This window comes from Euprymna scolopes, chromosome 19 (genome assembly GCF_053919585.1).
Source record: "Euprymna scolopes isolate OS-2025 chromosome 19, ASM5391958v1, whole genome shotgun sequence".
NCBI classification, from domain to species: domain Eukaryota; kingdom Metazoa; phylum Mollusca; class Cephalopoda; order Sepiida; family Sepiolidae; genus Euprymna; species Euprymna scolopes.
The window spans coordinates 69,264,352-69,279,898 of NC_136500.1; the positions used below are offsets into that span (position 1 = coordinate 69,264,352).

At 33.6% G+C, this 15,547-nt stretch overlaps 1 protein-coding gene across 1 annotated transcript; it reads left to right on the plus strand.

The window, feature by feature from the left end:
* Positions 1 to 11,861: 11,861 nt before the first annotated feature.
* LOC145240265 (uncharacterized) lies at positions 11,862 to 12,578 on the plus strand. Its single transcript, XM_080103847.1, has one exon. The coding sequence runs from the start codon at positions 11,862 to 11,864 to the stop codon at positions 12,576 to 12,578; it is 717 nt and encodes a 238-aa protein (XP_079959973.1).
* Positions 12,579 to 15,547: the final 2,969 nt, after the last annotated feature.

A 15,547-nucleotide genomic window follows, 5' to 3' on the forward strand; every position in this document is an offset into this window, starting at 1 on the left:
GAAGGCAATCTATACATAATAATAATTATAGACAAAACAAAGCCACATATATGTGTATAAATAAGACTCATGTGTCGATATAATGACGAAAAACTATAATTGAGTGAGGTGTAAAATGCTTTTTATGTCAAGGTATTTCTAACCCTAATGACTCTCGTCAGAAGAGAGGCTAGAGGGTCGTTGCAAATATTCCAATGCGATATCTAGCTAAAGGAATATTAACGTACCTGGTATATATGAGAGTGATAGCCGAAAAATGAGCGGGAGCAAATTAGGATGTGAAACTCTAATCTTTAGCAATCCGTATTCATGTGATCCCTCTGTTCATTAAATATGTCATTTACCCCGTTATCCACCTGCCCTCTTTTATACCTTCTCTGTATATCGCCACAATCCTCTCCCGTAATATATTATCCCCTTATACGTCATAACCTTATCTCTTATAGCTCCTAATCTGTCGATAGTCTACAACTAACTAAAATTAACTTACATTAAATTAACTTAATACCCATCTAATTATCCGCCTACCTTGATGTCGCATGATGCTTGCAACCTAGCCCCTTTTCTGATGTGACGCATTTATATATATATATATATATATATATATATATATATATATATATATATATATGCGTCTCATCAGAAGAGGGGATATGTTTCTGATACATATATATGCATATATATATGTATATATATGTATATATGTATATATATATATATATATATATATATATATATATATATATATATATATATATATATATCCGAAACAGCTACATGGTAGGCACCTGAGGATGCTCGTTTTCTCTGTAAAATATATAGTTAATGATTTTCTTTTTTTATATTCTGATAGAGGTAAATTCTAATTTATAATTGAAGACATTTCAGAAATCGGCAAGTGGTAAATCTATTTCTAATTAACAATTTTAGTTAAGGCTTTTTTTCTTCCTTCTATAATATAATTATCTTTTGTAATTATAAGCTTAGAAGTTGGATTATGTAGGTGCTAAGACTGCGATAGGTTTAATTGTGTGTGTGTGTGTGTGTGTTTTTATCTGGGAATTTAAACTGCATTCTTAATTTATATTTTACATTTCTTTTTACTCAAAACTTTTGTAGACTATATGATGATTGCAACTTTTCGTCAGACGAGTGCCACTCTCTCAGACACTAAAAGTCCATGAACCCAAAAACCATGAACCTACAGGACCATTTTTATAGACAATTGCCTGAGGGAGTATCTATACACAGATGATGTCACAGAGCCTTAGCTTTGTACGACAGCAAGTCTCTCTCTCTCTCTCTCTCTCTGTTCATATGTTGAGATTCAGCAACAATCAAGAGCAAGATAGCCAGCAACAAGTTAAACTGAAGACCAGCTTAATGCGGGTACTGGTCTCCCGCTTTATGGTTTTTTAAATCAGAGATTTGCTTCGCCTAGAAAGGTTGCCTTAACCATGGCTTACGGGAGCCCTCTCCACCCCAGCACACACATACATACACACAAACGCACAAAAAGTTCATTCGCCCTTTGGAAGCCTTTAGGGAGACTAGCCACCCTCCTCAATTTAGTCGCCGGTGACCCGACTATGAGAAAGGTAGTACTGTGTCACATAGTACCACAAGCATATGACATGACCTGACTATATGTATATATACACACATACACACACACAAATATACATATATATATATATATATATATATATATATATATATATATATTAGAGCTCATTCTTGTATGTATGTATATGTATGTGTGTGTATGAGTGTCCCCCCTACATATGTCTCTATATATGTACGTGCGTGCGTGTATGTGTATATGGGCCTACATGCGTATGCGTGTGTATGTGTGTGTATGTATGCATACATATGTGTATGTGTAGATGTATAAGTATGTGTGTGTGATTTTGTATGCATGCGTGTGTATATATATATCATCAGTTATCTATTCTCCATCCTGTTTGTGTGTGTGCGTGTACTTATGTTTGGGTTACTGAGTGCACATATACATATGTGCTTCGATTGGAAAAGACAAACAAAACTTTAACCAATATGTATGTGGGGTGTGTGCGTATGTATATGTATATGTGTGTGTGATTGTGGGTGCATGTATATATACATATATGGGTGGGTGGGTGTATGCACTTATGTATATGTATGGGTGTATTTTTATGTATATATCTATATGGGTGAGTGGATGTATGCGTATGTATATGTGCGTATATGAATGTGTACGTATATGTGTGTATATGTGCGCCCCTGCATATGTCTCTCTGTATATGTGTGTGTATATGCGTACATTTACCTGCATGCGTATGCGTGTGCTTGTATATGCATACATATAGGTATATATAAGTGTGTGTATATGTATATGTACGTATGTGTGTGATTGTGCGTGCGTGTATGAATGTGTATATATCATCTGTTACCTATATTCCATCTTATATGTGTGTGCGTATGCTTATGTTTAGGGGACTAAGTACATGTGTGCATGTGTATTTTGATTGAGAAAGGCAAAGAAAAATATATGTGGTGTGTTAGTGGGTGGATATGTGTGTGTGTATACACATTTTCTTGTATGTATGTGCGTACATGTGTCTAAGTGTAAGTGTCTGGGTGCATATATATATACATATATGTATATATGTATGTGCGTGGTGTGTATGTATTCGTGTGTGATTGTATGTGATTGTATGTGCGCCTGTGTGTGTGCGCGCGTATAAAAAAAGGAAGAAAGTCATAAAAAGGCATAAAAATCTGTACCAAATGGACCAAAAAGCCCCCTCCCTCCAAAATAACTTAACTCTGATTGGACCCAACAACACGCCGACCATTGGCGACAAAAATCTGAGATTGACATTTCTCTGGAAAACACACTCAGAATCATCAGATGTAAAATGTTCTCCAGAATAACACTTCACTAAAAAAAACTTTATATAAAAATATATCTGAAAAGAGCTGTACAAAGCTTGAAACGCGTTATAAAAATATTTTAAAGTAAAAATATGATAAAAGGCTGAAAACCCCACATTTGTTGATGGCTACACTCTTTTAAATATACATTTTTCTCTCGTTGGAATAACACAGCCATCACTTTAAATATATATATATATATATATATATATATATATATATATATATATATTTAGGCCTTCTCAGATAGACTGTATATATAGTCATCCACAGACCGATTATATATATATATATATATATATATATATATATATATATATATATAGTAATCCACAGACGAACTATATATATATATATATATATATATATATAGTAATCCACAGACGAACTATATATATATATATATATATATATATATATATATATATATATAGTCATCCACAGACGAACTATACATATATATATATATATATATATATATATATATATAGTTTAATCCACAGACAGACTGTTTCCTTGTATTACAGTTCTTCAGTGCCGCAAGAGACTAGTAACTACTTTGAACCAATGCGATAGTCAGTTTTTTTAATCGTTACTCTAAAGTAATCATTTTCTTTTATGCTGTTGTTTCTGCGCATTTTTCCAAACAGACAATAACTTTCATAAAAAGATGAGGCTATTTTCAAAAAGTTTATTTTTGCTCGTTTAATCAAACTAGAACAAGAAAGATGTAACTAAAAAAATATTCTAGTTATTTTTTTATTCATTCATTTTTCTTTCTATACAATGCCAATGAAAGATATTAGTAACATCGCTGCGTAAGAGAATAAGCAAAAGCTAAATTGAAACCGTAAACAGACAGCCATGTTTATTTTTGCTTTGTTTGCTTGAAAATTTCTTCAGACGAAATAATTTTAATGATTTTTAACTGATAAATAGCCACTCCAAGGGGAGTTGATTCGTTTCTCATTAATTAATGTTTGCGATGATGATTTATTTTTGTGACACCAGATGTCGGACAAGTAAAATAATAATAATAATAATAATAATAATAATAATAATAATAATAATAATAATAACAATAACAATAACAATAACAATAAATAAGTAAAGAATCATAAATAAGGAAGCAAAATATTTTGAAATGGAAAAGTGTGCAGTATTGGAGATAAAAAGGGGATAACTAGAGACATCAGAGTGCATAGAACAACCAAAAAGTAATCAGGGCGCTTGGTAAACATGAGACTTACAAATATCTGACTTCCGGAAGCAGGCATCATCAAATCTATAGAGATGCGAGAGAAGATTGGAAAAAAGTATCAAAGAAGAACAAGAGGCAAACTTATTTAGAAGAAATCTAATCGAAGCAATAAACAACTGGCTTATATCACTAAGTACACTGGAGCATTTATCAGCTAGATTAAACAACAACTTAATTATCTTCACACAGAAGACTAGGAAAGTAATGATGTATAATAACTGATCGACTCTATTGGAAAAATAAAATCAGAGAGGAAAGAGCACTGATAAAGGTTGTCGATTTTGTAGAAGCTAAAATGAAGTACTTGGTAAATTGCACAACTCGGAATCCAGAAAGATTGATGGGAGCAGCAAGACAAATCAACAACATGAACAATACAGTAAACGATGAAAGCAGAAACAAAAAGACGAGAAAAGAAGTGGGAAGAGAAAGAACTGCATTGACGATTAATAATAATGACAAGAGAAAATAACTAGACATGCCTACACATGAACACAGAACAGAATCTGTGTTGACCGCAGCACAGAACAATGACATTAGAATTAACCGCATTGAAGCTAAAATAGATAAAATACACAAAAACAATAAATGCAGTTTTTGTGGACGAACAGACGAAACAGTAAACCGCATAAATAATCAATGCAGCAAATAAGCGCCAAGCGATTACAAGTAGAGACAGAAATGCGTGGGGGAAGTAGTACACTGGGAACTCTGCAGACGACTGCACTTTGAACAGGCAGAAAAATGGTAAAACACAAACGGAAGATTATACTGGAAAATAAATAAGACAAATCCTTGCGGTACAAACAGACAACCCCATTCAAACAAGGTAACCGGAACTTATAATCGGAAAGAAATAAGGAAACGCCCAAATTGTAGATTTCGCTATCATAGCAGATCACAGAAGTAAGTTGAAGAGACGGAAATGCGGAATTTTTCAGAAACCTAACAGGAAATATGGAACATGAAAAAGATAAATATAATACTAATAATTCAAGAAGCACTATAAATAAACTGAAAAAACTAGTAAGAGAAAATCTAAAGGAAGACTGGGATTATTCAACAGACGATAATTCTGTAAAAAGCTGAAATCTTATTAAATCAACTGTAATGCCAAAATTAACCCACATTAACTACAAATGCAAACCGGTCATGGAGAAACTTCAACAGAAGTAAAACCAAAATATAGAGAAACATACCATGGAACCAAGAAAACTGAGACTGCTAAATTCCAAACTTAACTACGCTCCTCCCACTCAAATAAGGATGTCAGCGCACACTTGCGCCACAGCAAATAGTCGTAAGGGTCAAGGAGGATAGAAAGGCCGATGAGAGAAGTAATAACCAGACCATCACTGGATAGGTGTAAAGCTGATTGAGACCTTGGGGAAAATTGTTGACACCTAAATTCCATTTGATACAACGCAAATTAATTTGCAGGGGTTATCGAAAAAATACCAAGTAGTAAAAAATCGGAAGACTTGTTGTCACTTAGACCCTGTGAAACACCACTGTTTACTGCCAGAAATCAATCACTGCTATTGGCTTGTGAGAATTCCCAGTGATTACAATTATTATTATTATTATTATTATTATTATTATTATTATTATTATTATTATTGATAATAATTTTATTATTATTATTATTATTAAAATTAATAATAATAATAATAATAAATAGATGAAAATAACGAAAACACTTAGACATAGCGGAGAAACTGAATCCCTAATAATGGCAGTACACGACAACACGATAAGAACCAATCACATAAAAGCAAAGATCGACAAAACACAAGAAAACAGCAAATGCAGACTCTGTGGACAAAGAGATGAGACAATAAACCATATAATAATCGAATGCAGCAAGCTGGTCCAAAATGAATACAAAAACAGACACGACCAAGTGGGAAGGGTAGTACATTGGGAATTATGCAAACAACTGCATCTTGAACGCACAGATAAGTGGTACAAACATAAGCCGGCAATAGTACTTGAAAACGAGAATCACAAATTCCTATGGGACATGGACATACAAACTGATAAACCCATCCAACCAACAAGACCGGGTGTCGTAATAATTTACAAGAAAGAAAATTCCTGTCAAATCAGCTGACCACAGGGTGAATATCAAAGAAAAAGAGGAAACGGATCTAGTCAGAACGCTGATTAAGAAAATCAAAATGATACCCATAATAGAAGCACTAGAAACAATTTCGAAAAGCTTGGAAAAAAGATTGGATAAATTGGAACCAAAGGAATGACTGTAAAAATACAATAAACAACAATAATGAAAACAGCTGAAATATTAAGAAAAACCCTTGAATGTGAAAACTAACACAAAGGAGCAACAAGCACGGGCCAGACAAACTGCTGCGAAGGCAAAACATGAAACACTATATAGAACCAAATATACTGAAACCGTCTATCTATAAGTTCTCTTACCCAACCCTACCTCCATCCCACCCATTGCCACATACCTGACCCCCCCCCAAAGAGCGAGACCAAATAATCAAGTAGAGTCAAGGAGGAAGAGAAGACCGATGAACTGACCAGACCTCAGTCGAATAAGGGCGAAGAGAACTGGGACCTTGGGGAGGCGTATTGCCACTCAAATTCCAGCGAAGATCAATAGCTGCCGCCAACGAGAAATCAATGATAAACAGCTGTTGGAATAATGCAAATTTATTTGCAAATGTTATCGAAAGTGGTGGAGAGTACTGGAAACCTGTGGTGACTTGTTGTCACTCAGCTTCCAGGGAACACCACAGGTTGTTATCAGAAATAAATCTCTGAAGACGTGTGTGAACGCTCCTTGTAAGTCAATAATAATAATAATAATAATAATAATAATAATAATAATAATAATGATAATAATAATAATGATAATAATAAAAACGTAATTTTGAATCCATAACAATTAATTATTAAATCATGAAGATGAATAAAAGACGTTAAACAAATAGACTAAAAAGAATGGCGCGAATAAGCCTTTGTAATCTATCAATGAGATAAATGAATGCGGAAAAACAGAACACCGAGTAAGGGAAATAATGAAATTATGGAGATTGAATCTGTTTCTTATACTTTTTTCTTTCTTTTTTAGTTATAATTCCCAATGAAAATTATTTCGTCCGTCCTCATATTGTAAGTTTAGTGGTAAAAGTTAAATTATGATAATCAAAATATAAACACATATATTCGAATTAAGAATTTATTGCTTGACACAAGGAATATATAGAGGTCAGTTATGTTAAGTTCCTTAATCCATGGATTTTCAATAATGGCTCATATCATCGGAGGAATTGAAATGCGGTTAGCAAAATGTTCAGCTGTGAATAGACACGTGTTTTGCTTTTCAGCACATATATTGAAAAAGTTTTTGGTGGTGAATAATAATTATGGGAAAATAATTATAGGAAAAGGAATTTCATACAACCTGTGCAGTCCATTATCAGGAGGAGTACGATATCTTCCGGGGTATTACTGCCAGGTCAGCAAAATACAGTAATCCCATATAAAAAGAATGTATGGTTGCTCCATACTGTTTTTCCGAAGGGTATAAGAAGCGGCCGTATTCGTTGGTAATTTAAATACGTTTTGGTAGATGAGATCCAAAGTCCTTGTGGGTGGGGAGAAAATGTATCAAATATTCAATAAACGTTCCATTCCGTTGCATATATTCCCGTCGGTGATGGAATTTGTACGTTGAGTTATATGGTAGGAGGTTAGGGTAGAGAGGATGAAGAGGGAAGGGTAGAAGGTTCGGTCTGGGCGAACAGGCATGTGCGTATTAAACCACTAAACTTATATATTACTCTATTTTTAAATATTGAGCTTTATCTTTTTGGCTAGGTTCACTCTGAAAGTATTACCTCAAAGTAATATCTGTCAGGATATTTCATCTGATCTTTAATCTGTGTCTTATCTCGCTTATATATATATATATATATATATATATATATATATATATATATATATACTAGCATTTTTGCCCAAGTGTTTGGAGGTGTGTATTGAGCAAAAGAAAAAAAAATGTGTTAGTAGGAAGGCAGGCTCGAACCAGTACCGCGAGGGAGGAAAAGAACGGGAAAACCCCTGACATTTTTGCTGTTACGACCACCGGCAAACCGGAACTGACGTAAGTTTAAATTAAGGCGAGGCAATTGAAAAGAGGGGATGACTTTCGAAAATATCTGATCTTGTGAAAATCCGTCGCCTTTTTTTAAAGTTTTACGCAAACATACATACATTCATTGGTGCATTAGTAGCTCAAATGTTCGACCCAAACCAATTTAAAAGCTTGCCCTATCTCTGAATACACTTTATGTAAAATTTCAAATGTTTAGACCAGAAATTCTCTAAGTAATTTGGTAGAGACCGCAGAGGTAATTTTTTTTAAAACTTTGACCCCAATTACGACCCATTAAGATGTATTGTTTATACTCAAATAAAGTTACTAAGTTAGATCCACGTCCAAGAAACCTATATAAAAAAATTCAAGGTTTTAGACCCATACTTAGCGGAGGATTTCTTAAAAGTAAATCGTTGAACTTTGACCCCTTAACAGCCAAATTTCTGGCCCAAAATGGACTACAAAGATTTTCACAAATCTCAGTACCCTGTATGCCAAAAGGTCGAGTCTGCAGACTGAGAATTGACAGAGTTATTGCGTAGGGAAATGTACACAGACAGACACACAGACACACACACACACTTTTATAGATATATAGATATATATGATTACTTCATTTAATCACATAAAATAATATACGAAAGTATAATTTTCTGCGTAAACTTTAAGTATTTACTTCAACAGTGCTCAATACATAGGTAGAGCTAGGTAGTAAGTAAGTTATAAAAATATATATGGCAATTAGGTTACACAGAATATTCATCCACGCTAGTATTCGTCAGGGTTAAGCGAAGAGTTGTGGTTGTCTCGCGTTTTTATATACGCACATTTTATTGAGTTTTTAGTTAGCGAATCAGCTTCCTAGCTTCCATCGCTCCCTTCTGAACCAGCCAAATGACAGGCACTTACAGGATAAAGGCCCAGGTGTACGTTACGTTCAACCCTTTCTTCGTGTGTGCTTTTTTAGTGATATGACCTAACTCTTGGCCTTCGGGTACAGATCAAAGTGGAGTATCTGTCTTCAGATGCTGCACTTCCATTTCTTATTCTCTCTCGGTGGAGAAGCAATCCTTCACTGAGATAATTTTTATTTTTGTTCCTTTTCTCCGCGTTAAAATAGACCCTGGTGTCTAACTCTGTCCCGTGGGCATTGTAAATAGGAACTATTATTGCCGCACACGTAAATTTTCAAGTCTTATAAACTTTTTCCAGTTAATAAAAAGGAATTTTTTTTAAATATAAAATCATGTTGTGATCGTAGTGTAAAAGGTTGAGTAAAATAGGATTGAAATGTTTGATTTTAATAAACAAAGGTACGTGACAAAATACCAGGTAATGATCTTTAGTGACGTAGATGCATGACGTTGTGATTTTAGGGACAACTGAGGAAGTTAACAATCTGCAAAGGGCGGCCGAGAAAGACGGTCGACAGATAGGATGGTACCAAGCAGAGATAAGATCGATGATTTAAATGTAGACAGGAGTGTATCAGAGTTCAACCTTTCCAAGATGGGGAAAACATCTGGAATAAAGGTTGCGAAAAAGAAACCCCGAGGATTGTTATTCGTGGAAGAGTTATCTGTAGTGGCTTTCCGTCCAGTAAGATTAAGGATGAACCAAGCGTGTTCCCTAAGTGGGCCAATGTCGTAATTACATAGAATGGTATCCGTCTATTTTGCTGAAGATATGTTTTCCTTTGTCTGAAAAGAGACAAAAATGTTTATTCTGCCCCTTATTTTTCGTGTTAGATTTTTCAAACATCCGTGCAAATATGCAAACGTATCGGCAAAGGATCAGGGAAGAACAAAGACAACAGGTCAGAGAAAGGGAGAGGCAGCGAGGTCGTATTAGAAGAAGTACCATGGATGCACAACAACGTAATGTATATTTAGAACAAGAATGAAGGAGATTTCAAAACAGAATGGAAAGCATGAGTGAATTGGAGAGAGATAATAGGAGACGTCAACAAATGCAACGATTACGCCAAATAAACTAATAGTAATTCTGACACTGTGGTAGAACGACTTGATATTGGTCAAATGAATGCATTATGTGTATATTGTGGAGCATTAAGATGTAGAAATGAGAATCTAAATTGTTGCCATAATAGTAAGGTACACTTACCAGCATCGCCACCATATCCAGAGCAATTAAAACGTTTATTTGAAGGGACTGACCATGAATCTGTCTCAGTTTTAAAAAATATTAGAAATTACAATAGTGCATTTTCTTTTACATCATTCGGTGTGAACTTATCTATTCCTTCGGGAGAGGTCCATACTGCTTTCGCATCCAAGGATAAATATATCATAAAACTACAACCTTGCATCCTGATCATGGGCACCCTAAGTATGGTCAACTGTACATCATAGACGCAAATAAAGCTCTGCCATACAGATTAAATACTTTACAAAACGCAAAATGTTGTACACAGACAATGTCTACCATAAATGAAGTTATGCAGGAAATAAATCCTTATGTAAATTTGTATAAGAACATGGATTTAATTGAAAAAAGAACAGCAAAATATAAGAGAAAATAAACCAATGCCCAAGTGTGAGCTGAATTTCAGAAGGGGTAAAGACATAAAGGGATACAATTTCTCCACTTGCAATGAAATAGATATGATATTTGTTGGTGATAATGGTGCCCGACCAGAAAATAGAGATATTGTAGTTTACCCAAGGAATATTTCGTCTGGAAAAATATCCTACACCTCATGTCATTTAGATCCAATGAGCTATCCCATTCTTTTTCCACATGGCGAATTTGGATGGCACTGTGAAATGCAGCATGCAGAAGAATACCGAACAAGAGTTTGTAATCATCTCACAATGCAACAATTTTACAGTTTTCGTCTTTCTTTTAGAGGTGGTTTCAGCAAAATTCACCCGTCTGGGAAATTATTCCAACAATACTTGGTGGATGCTTATGTGAAAGTTGAAGGTTGCAGGTTGCAATATCTCCGTAATAACCAATCTCAATTACGTGTGGAGCAGTATAATGGACTCCTGGACTTTTTAAACAGAAGAATAGATCAGGATATCTAACCAGGAGTGCCAGTGATACTTCCCTCCTCATTCACTGGTAGCCTTCGCCATATGCATCAAAACTTTAATGATGCAATGTCAATAATAGCAAAATATGGCAAACCTGACCTCTTTATAACCTACAGATGTAACCCTAAATGTCCCGAAATCATGAACAATTTATATACAAATGAAACCCCCGAGAATAGACATGACTTAATTGCATGAGTGTATAACTTGTAACCGAAAGAACTCTTGAGTGATATAAAGGACAAAAATATCTTTTGGTGTTCCAGTGGCATATGTCTATGTCGTGGAATTTCAGAAGAGAGGACTTCCTCACTGCCACATATTGGTAGTTTTAAGAAATGAGGATAAACCGAGGAACAAAAGTGACACCGATAAATTAGTTAGTGCTGAAATTCCTGATATCAATGATGACCCAGCTGAACATGATTTAGTAAAGAGATGTATGATTCATGGACTTTGTGGCACTTAAATCCATTCTTTTCCCGTATGAATGATGGTGTGTCTAAAAAATTATCCAAAAGAGTTCAAAAATGAAACCTCTGTGACGCTGACTGGATACCCAGAATACAGGAGACGTAAGAATGGACTTACTGTACAAGTTGGAAACCACATTGTAGATAATAATTATGTTGTACCTTTTAATTCTTACTTGTTAAAAAAGTACCGTGTTCATATTAATGTTGAAATCTATCCATTTGTGCAGAGTATTAAATATATAGTTAAATACATCTGCAAAGGACATGACTATGCTTCGGTTGAGGTAAAGAATAGTACAGAATCACATGATGAACAAATGCATGATGAAATAACAAATTATATTGCATGTAGATATGATTCACCCGCTGAAGCTATGTGGCGATTGTCAGAATTTAGGCTACATGATATGTCCCACACGGTGTATAGACTTGCAGTTCATCTTGAAGATCAGAATAGGGTTTACTTTCGTAGTGATAATGCAGAACAAGCTGCGCATGCAGACACAACTCTTACAGCATGGTTTAATTTGAATGAGCATGATGCTAATGCACATAATTATTTGTATCCTGGCATTTCTTTTCATTATGTCTTCAACAAGAATTCCAAAACATGGACACCAAGAAAAAGCAATATCAATATCATTAGCAGAATGTATACTGTGAACCTTAAAGATATAGAAAATTTTCATTTGCTAATGTTACTATTGCATGTTCCTGGAGAAAAAAAACTTTGAAGAATTGCGAATTGTAGAAGTTGAACTTATGCCTACATTTAAAGTAGCATGCCTAAAACCTGGCCTTCTTCAAAATGATGAATCATTTGAAAATGCTTTGATTGAAGCCACTGCATTACAAATGCCTTCGCAACTTCGAGTCACGTTTGCTACAATATGTGCCTATTTAAACCCTACAAATTCTATTGCTTTATGGAATAGCCACAAGAACTTTATGATGGAAGACTTTTTACACCAGGGATTTCACATTAATCTGGCCGAAAATATGGCTTTGTAATCCATCAACACAGTCCTGATTGAAAATGGTAATAATTGTTTAATAATTGGCTTACCGTGACCTGTTGGTATACAGCAAATGGAATCTGAAGCTGTCTCAAATTACCCAGACATAAACTCACTGATTGATGAACAAAGACTGGTCAGTGACATTGTGATTAAATCTGTTACAATGAAGAGAAGAAGGAAAAGTGCTTTAATATTCCTGTTTTTATGTGGATGCACCAGGAGGATGTGGCAAAACTTATATGTTTAATGTCATAATCTCACATCTCAAAAAAATAAACTATCAAATATGTTGTGGTGCCTGGACAGGTATTGCTTCTATTTTACTTTTAGGAGGAAGAACAATCCACAGTTTTTTTAAATTACCTATCGCACTAACAGAAACTTATATTTGCAATGTCTCTCCCACATCTGCTCATGCAAATTATTTTAAAATATTGATTTGATTATATTAGATGAAGATTCTATGATCCCTTCATTTGCTTTGGAAGCAATTGACAAAACTTTGAAAGACATAAGCAATAATAATAATGTTTTTTGAGGTAAAAGTATGCTTTTGGCGGGAGATTTCAGACAATTTCTACCCATATTATCTAGGGGAAGTCGTGAGGAAATAACTGAAATTTTCATTAAAAATTCTCCTCTATGGCTTCAGTTTAAACAGTATAGTTTGTTTCAAAATATTAGAGCAACACCCAATGATAGTGACTTTACCTCATGGTTACTGAATCTTGGAAATGGAACAACAAATCTTGTGGAATATCCAGGCCAGTCTGATAATGATGCTATAGAAGTGCCACAAATATCATGCCTTGCGTGGTCTCTGGTTGATGATATTTTTTAAAAATATATCACAACATGATAGAAGAAATAGGATAATCTTTTCACCAAAACATTCTGATTGTCTGTTGATCAATGAAGAGGTTTTACATCAACTTCCTGGTGATAGCCGCATATATTATAGCACAGATAAAATATATACTGATGATCCTGTGGAAGCTATGCGTTATCAACCCGAATTTCTTAATTCATTAACGCCATCTGGAATGCCTCCTCATCAATTGATTTTAAAACCTGGATGCATAGTCATGCTTCTCAGAAATATATCCATAAAAATGGACTGTGCAATGGAACAAGATAAGAAGTAAAAGATATGCATGCACATTCAATTGAAGCGGCGTTAATAAGTGGTGCATTATTAGGAATGCTTGTTCTCATTCCTCGTATAAAACTTGCCTCAACTGACCCTAAATTGCCTTTAATTTTAGAAAGAAACCAGTTTCCGATTCGGTTATCATATGCAATGGCTATAAATAAATCCTAAGGTTAGACATTTGAAAAAGGTTGGTTTGTTTCTACCACAACCTGTGTTTAGCCATGGCCAACTATATGTTGCATTTTCAAGAGCCCGTAGGCTCACTGATATACGAGTTAAAGTCATGAAAACTAACAGCCAAGGAAAAAAAAAGGAAAAACTTACACCAAGAACATAGTTTGCAGAGAAGTATTTTTCTAAACCTCTATCATAACTAAAATATTAAAAAATACATACATTTTAGTGCAGCAGTGCAATTGATATAAATTTAAGGAAACATTGTTTTTCATTTGAAAATCTTCATTGGATTCAGCTACAGGATTTAAAATAAATATTACATGTACTCTTTTTATTCATTGATATTTCTTAAAAAACTTCTACATTTTGCAATAATCATCAAGAAATAATTACAATTCTCAGTACTTGGAAAGAAAAATATTTATTTTATATTTCATAAATTTGCATTGTGGAAAGGAAACACTTTTCTTTTATTTGTATTTAATGAATTTAATTGTAAAGAGAAATTCCAAACTTGCACATGAAATGGAAGTGTAAATTTAAAATACTATTCACTTAAATTTAGGAATGTTCGTTAATCTGAAGAAAACACATTTCTTCAGCATTTACAAATATTGTTGATGTAAAGTAAAATACATTATTTCACCTATTTTGAAATATGTCTTTAAATGTAAAAACTGTAGATTTCTATGACATTTAAAAATCTGAATTTAATGCGGTTTGGGGGAAAATCTCCCGCAATTTCAAATATTTATGAATTGAAATTCAAGGAAAAAACATTTTCTGCATTGGAAAATCTTTACTTAATAATATTTGAAAAAAGACATTTACTTTTATCCATGAGGTAACTGGAATTACAAAAAAAATTATAATTACATACATTTTAAAAATGTTCATAAAACGTTATTCAATTATTTTTTCACTTTATATACAAATATACTAGACTATGATTAACATGCATATTAATATAGATATAGAAAAATATATTTAGTTTAACTTTTATAATTATTCATTGATTAGAAGTGAAATAATATTTTTTATATTTCAATGAAATATCAGATTCTTCGATTGATAATATTTCTAATACTCAGTTGATAAGTTAAGTATACACTTTTGGTGGTTTTTTAAAAGAATCATTAGATATATTCAAACTTACATTTGAATAAAAAACAAATAAATTCCTCTACACAGGAGTCGTATGGACAAATATATTTGAATAAAATCATAGCATTTTGATTTCCTTATATTTGAAAATTAGAATATTATAAAACAGAACAGCTCCAATTTGTTGACATTGTATACACCTTATTAAATGAATCTGGATTTGAATGTGTTTCATGAGAATTATATAACC

Coding starts and splice junctions, on each gene's coding strand:
- LOC145240265 (XM_080103847.1), top strand. CDS start 11,862: ATGGTGTGTCTAAAAAATTATCCAAAAGAGTTCAAAAATGAAACCTCT.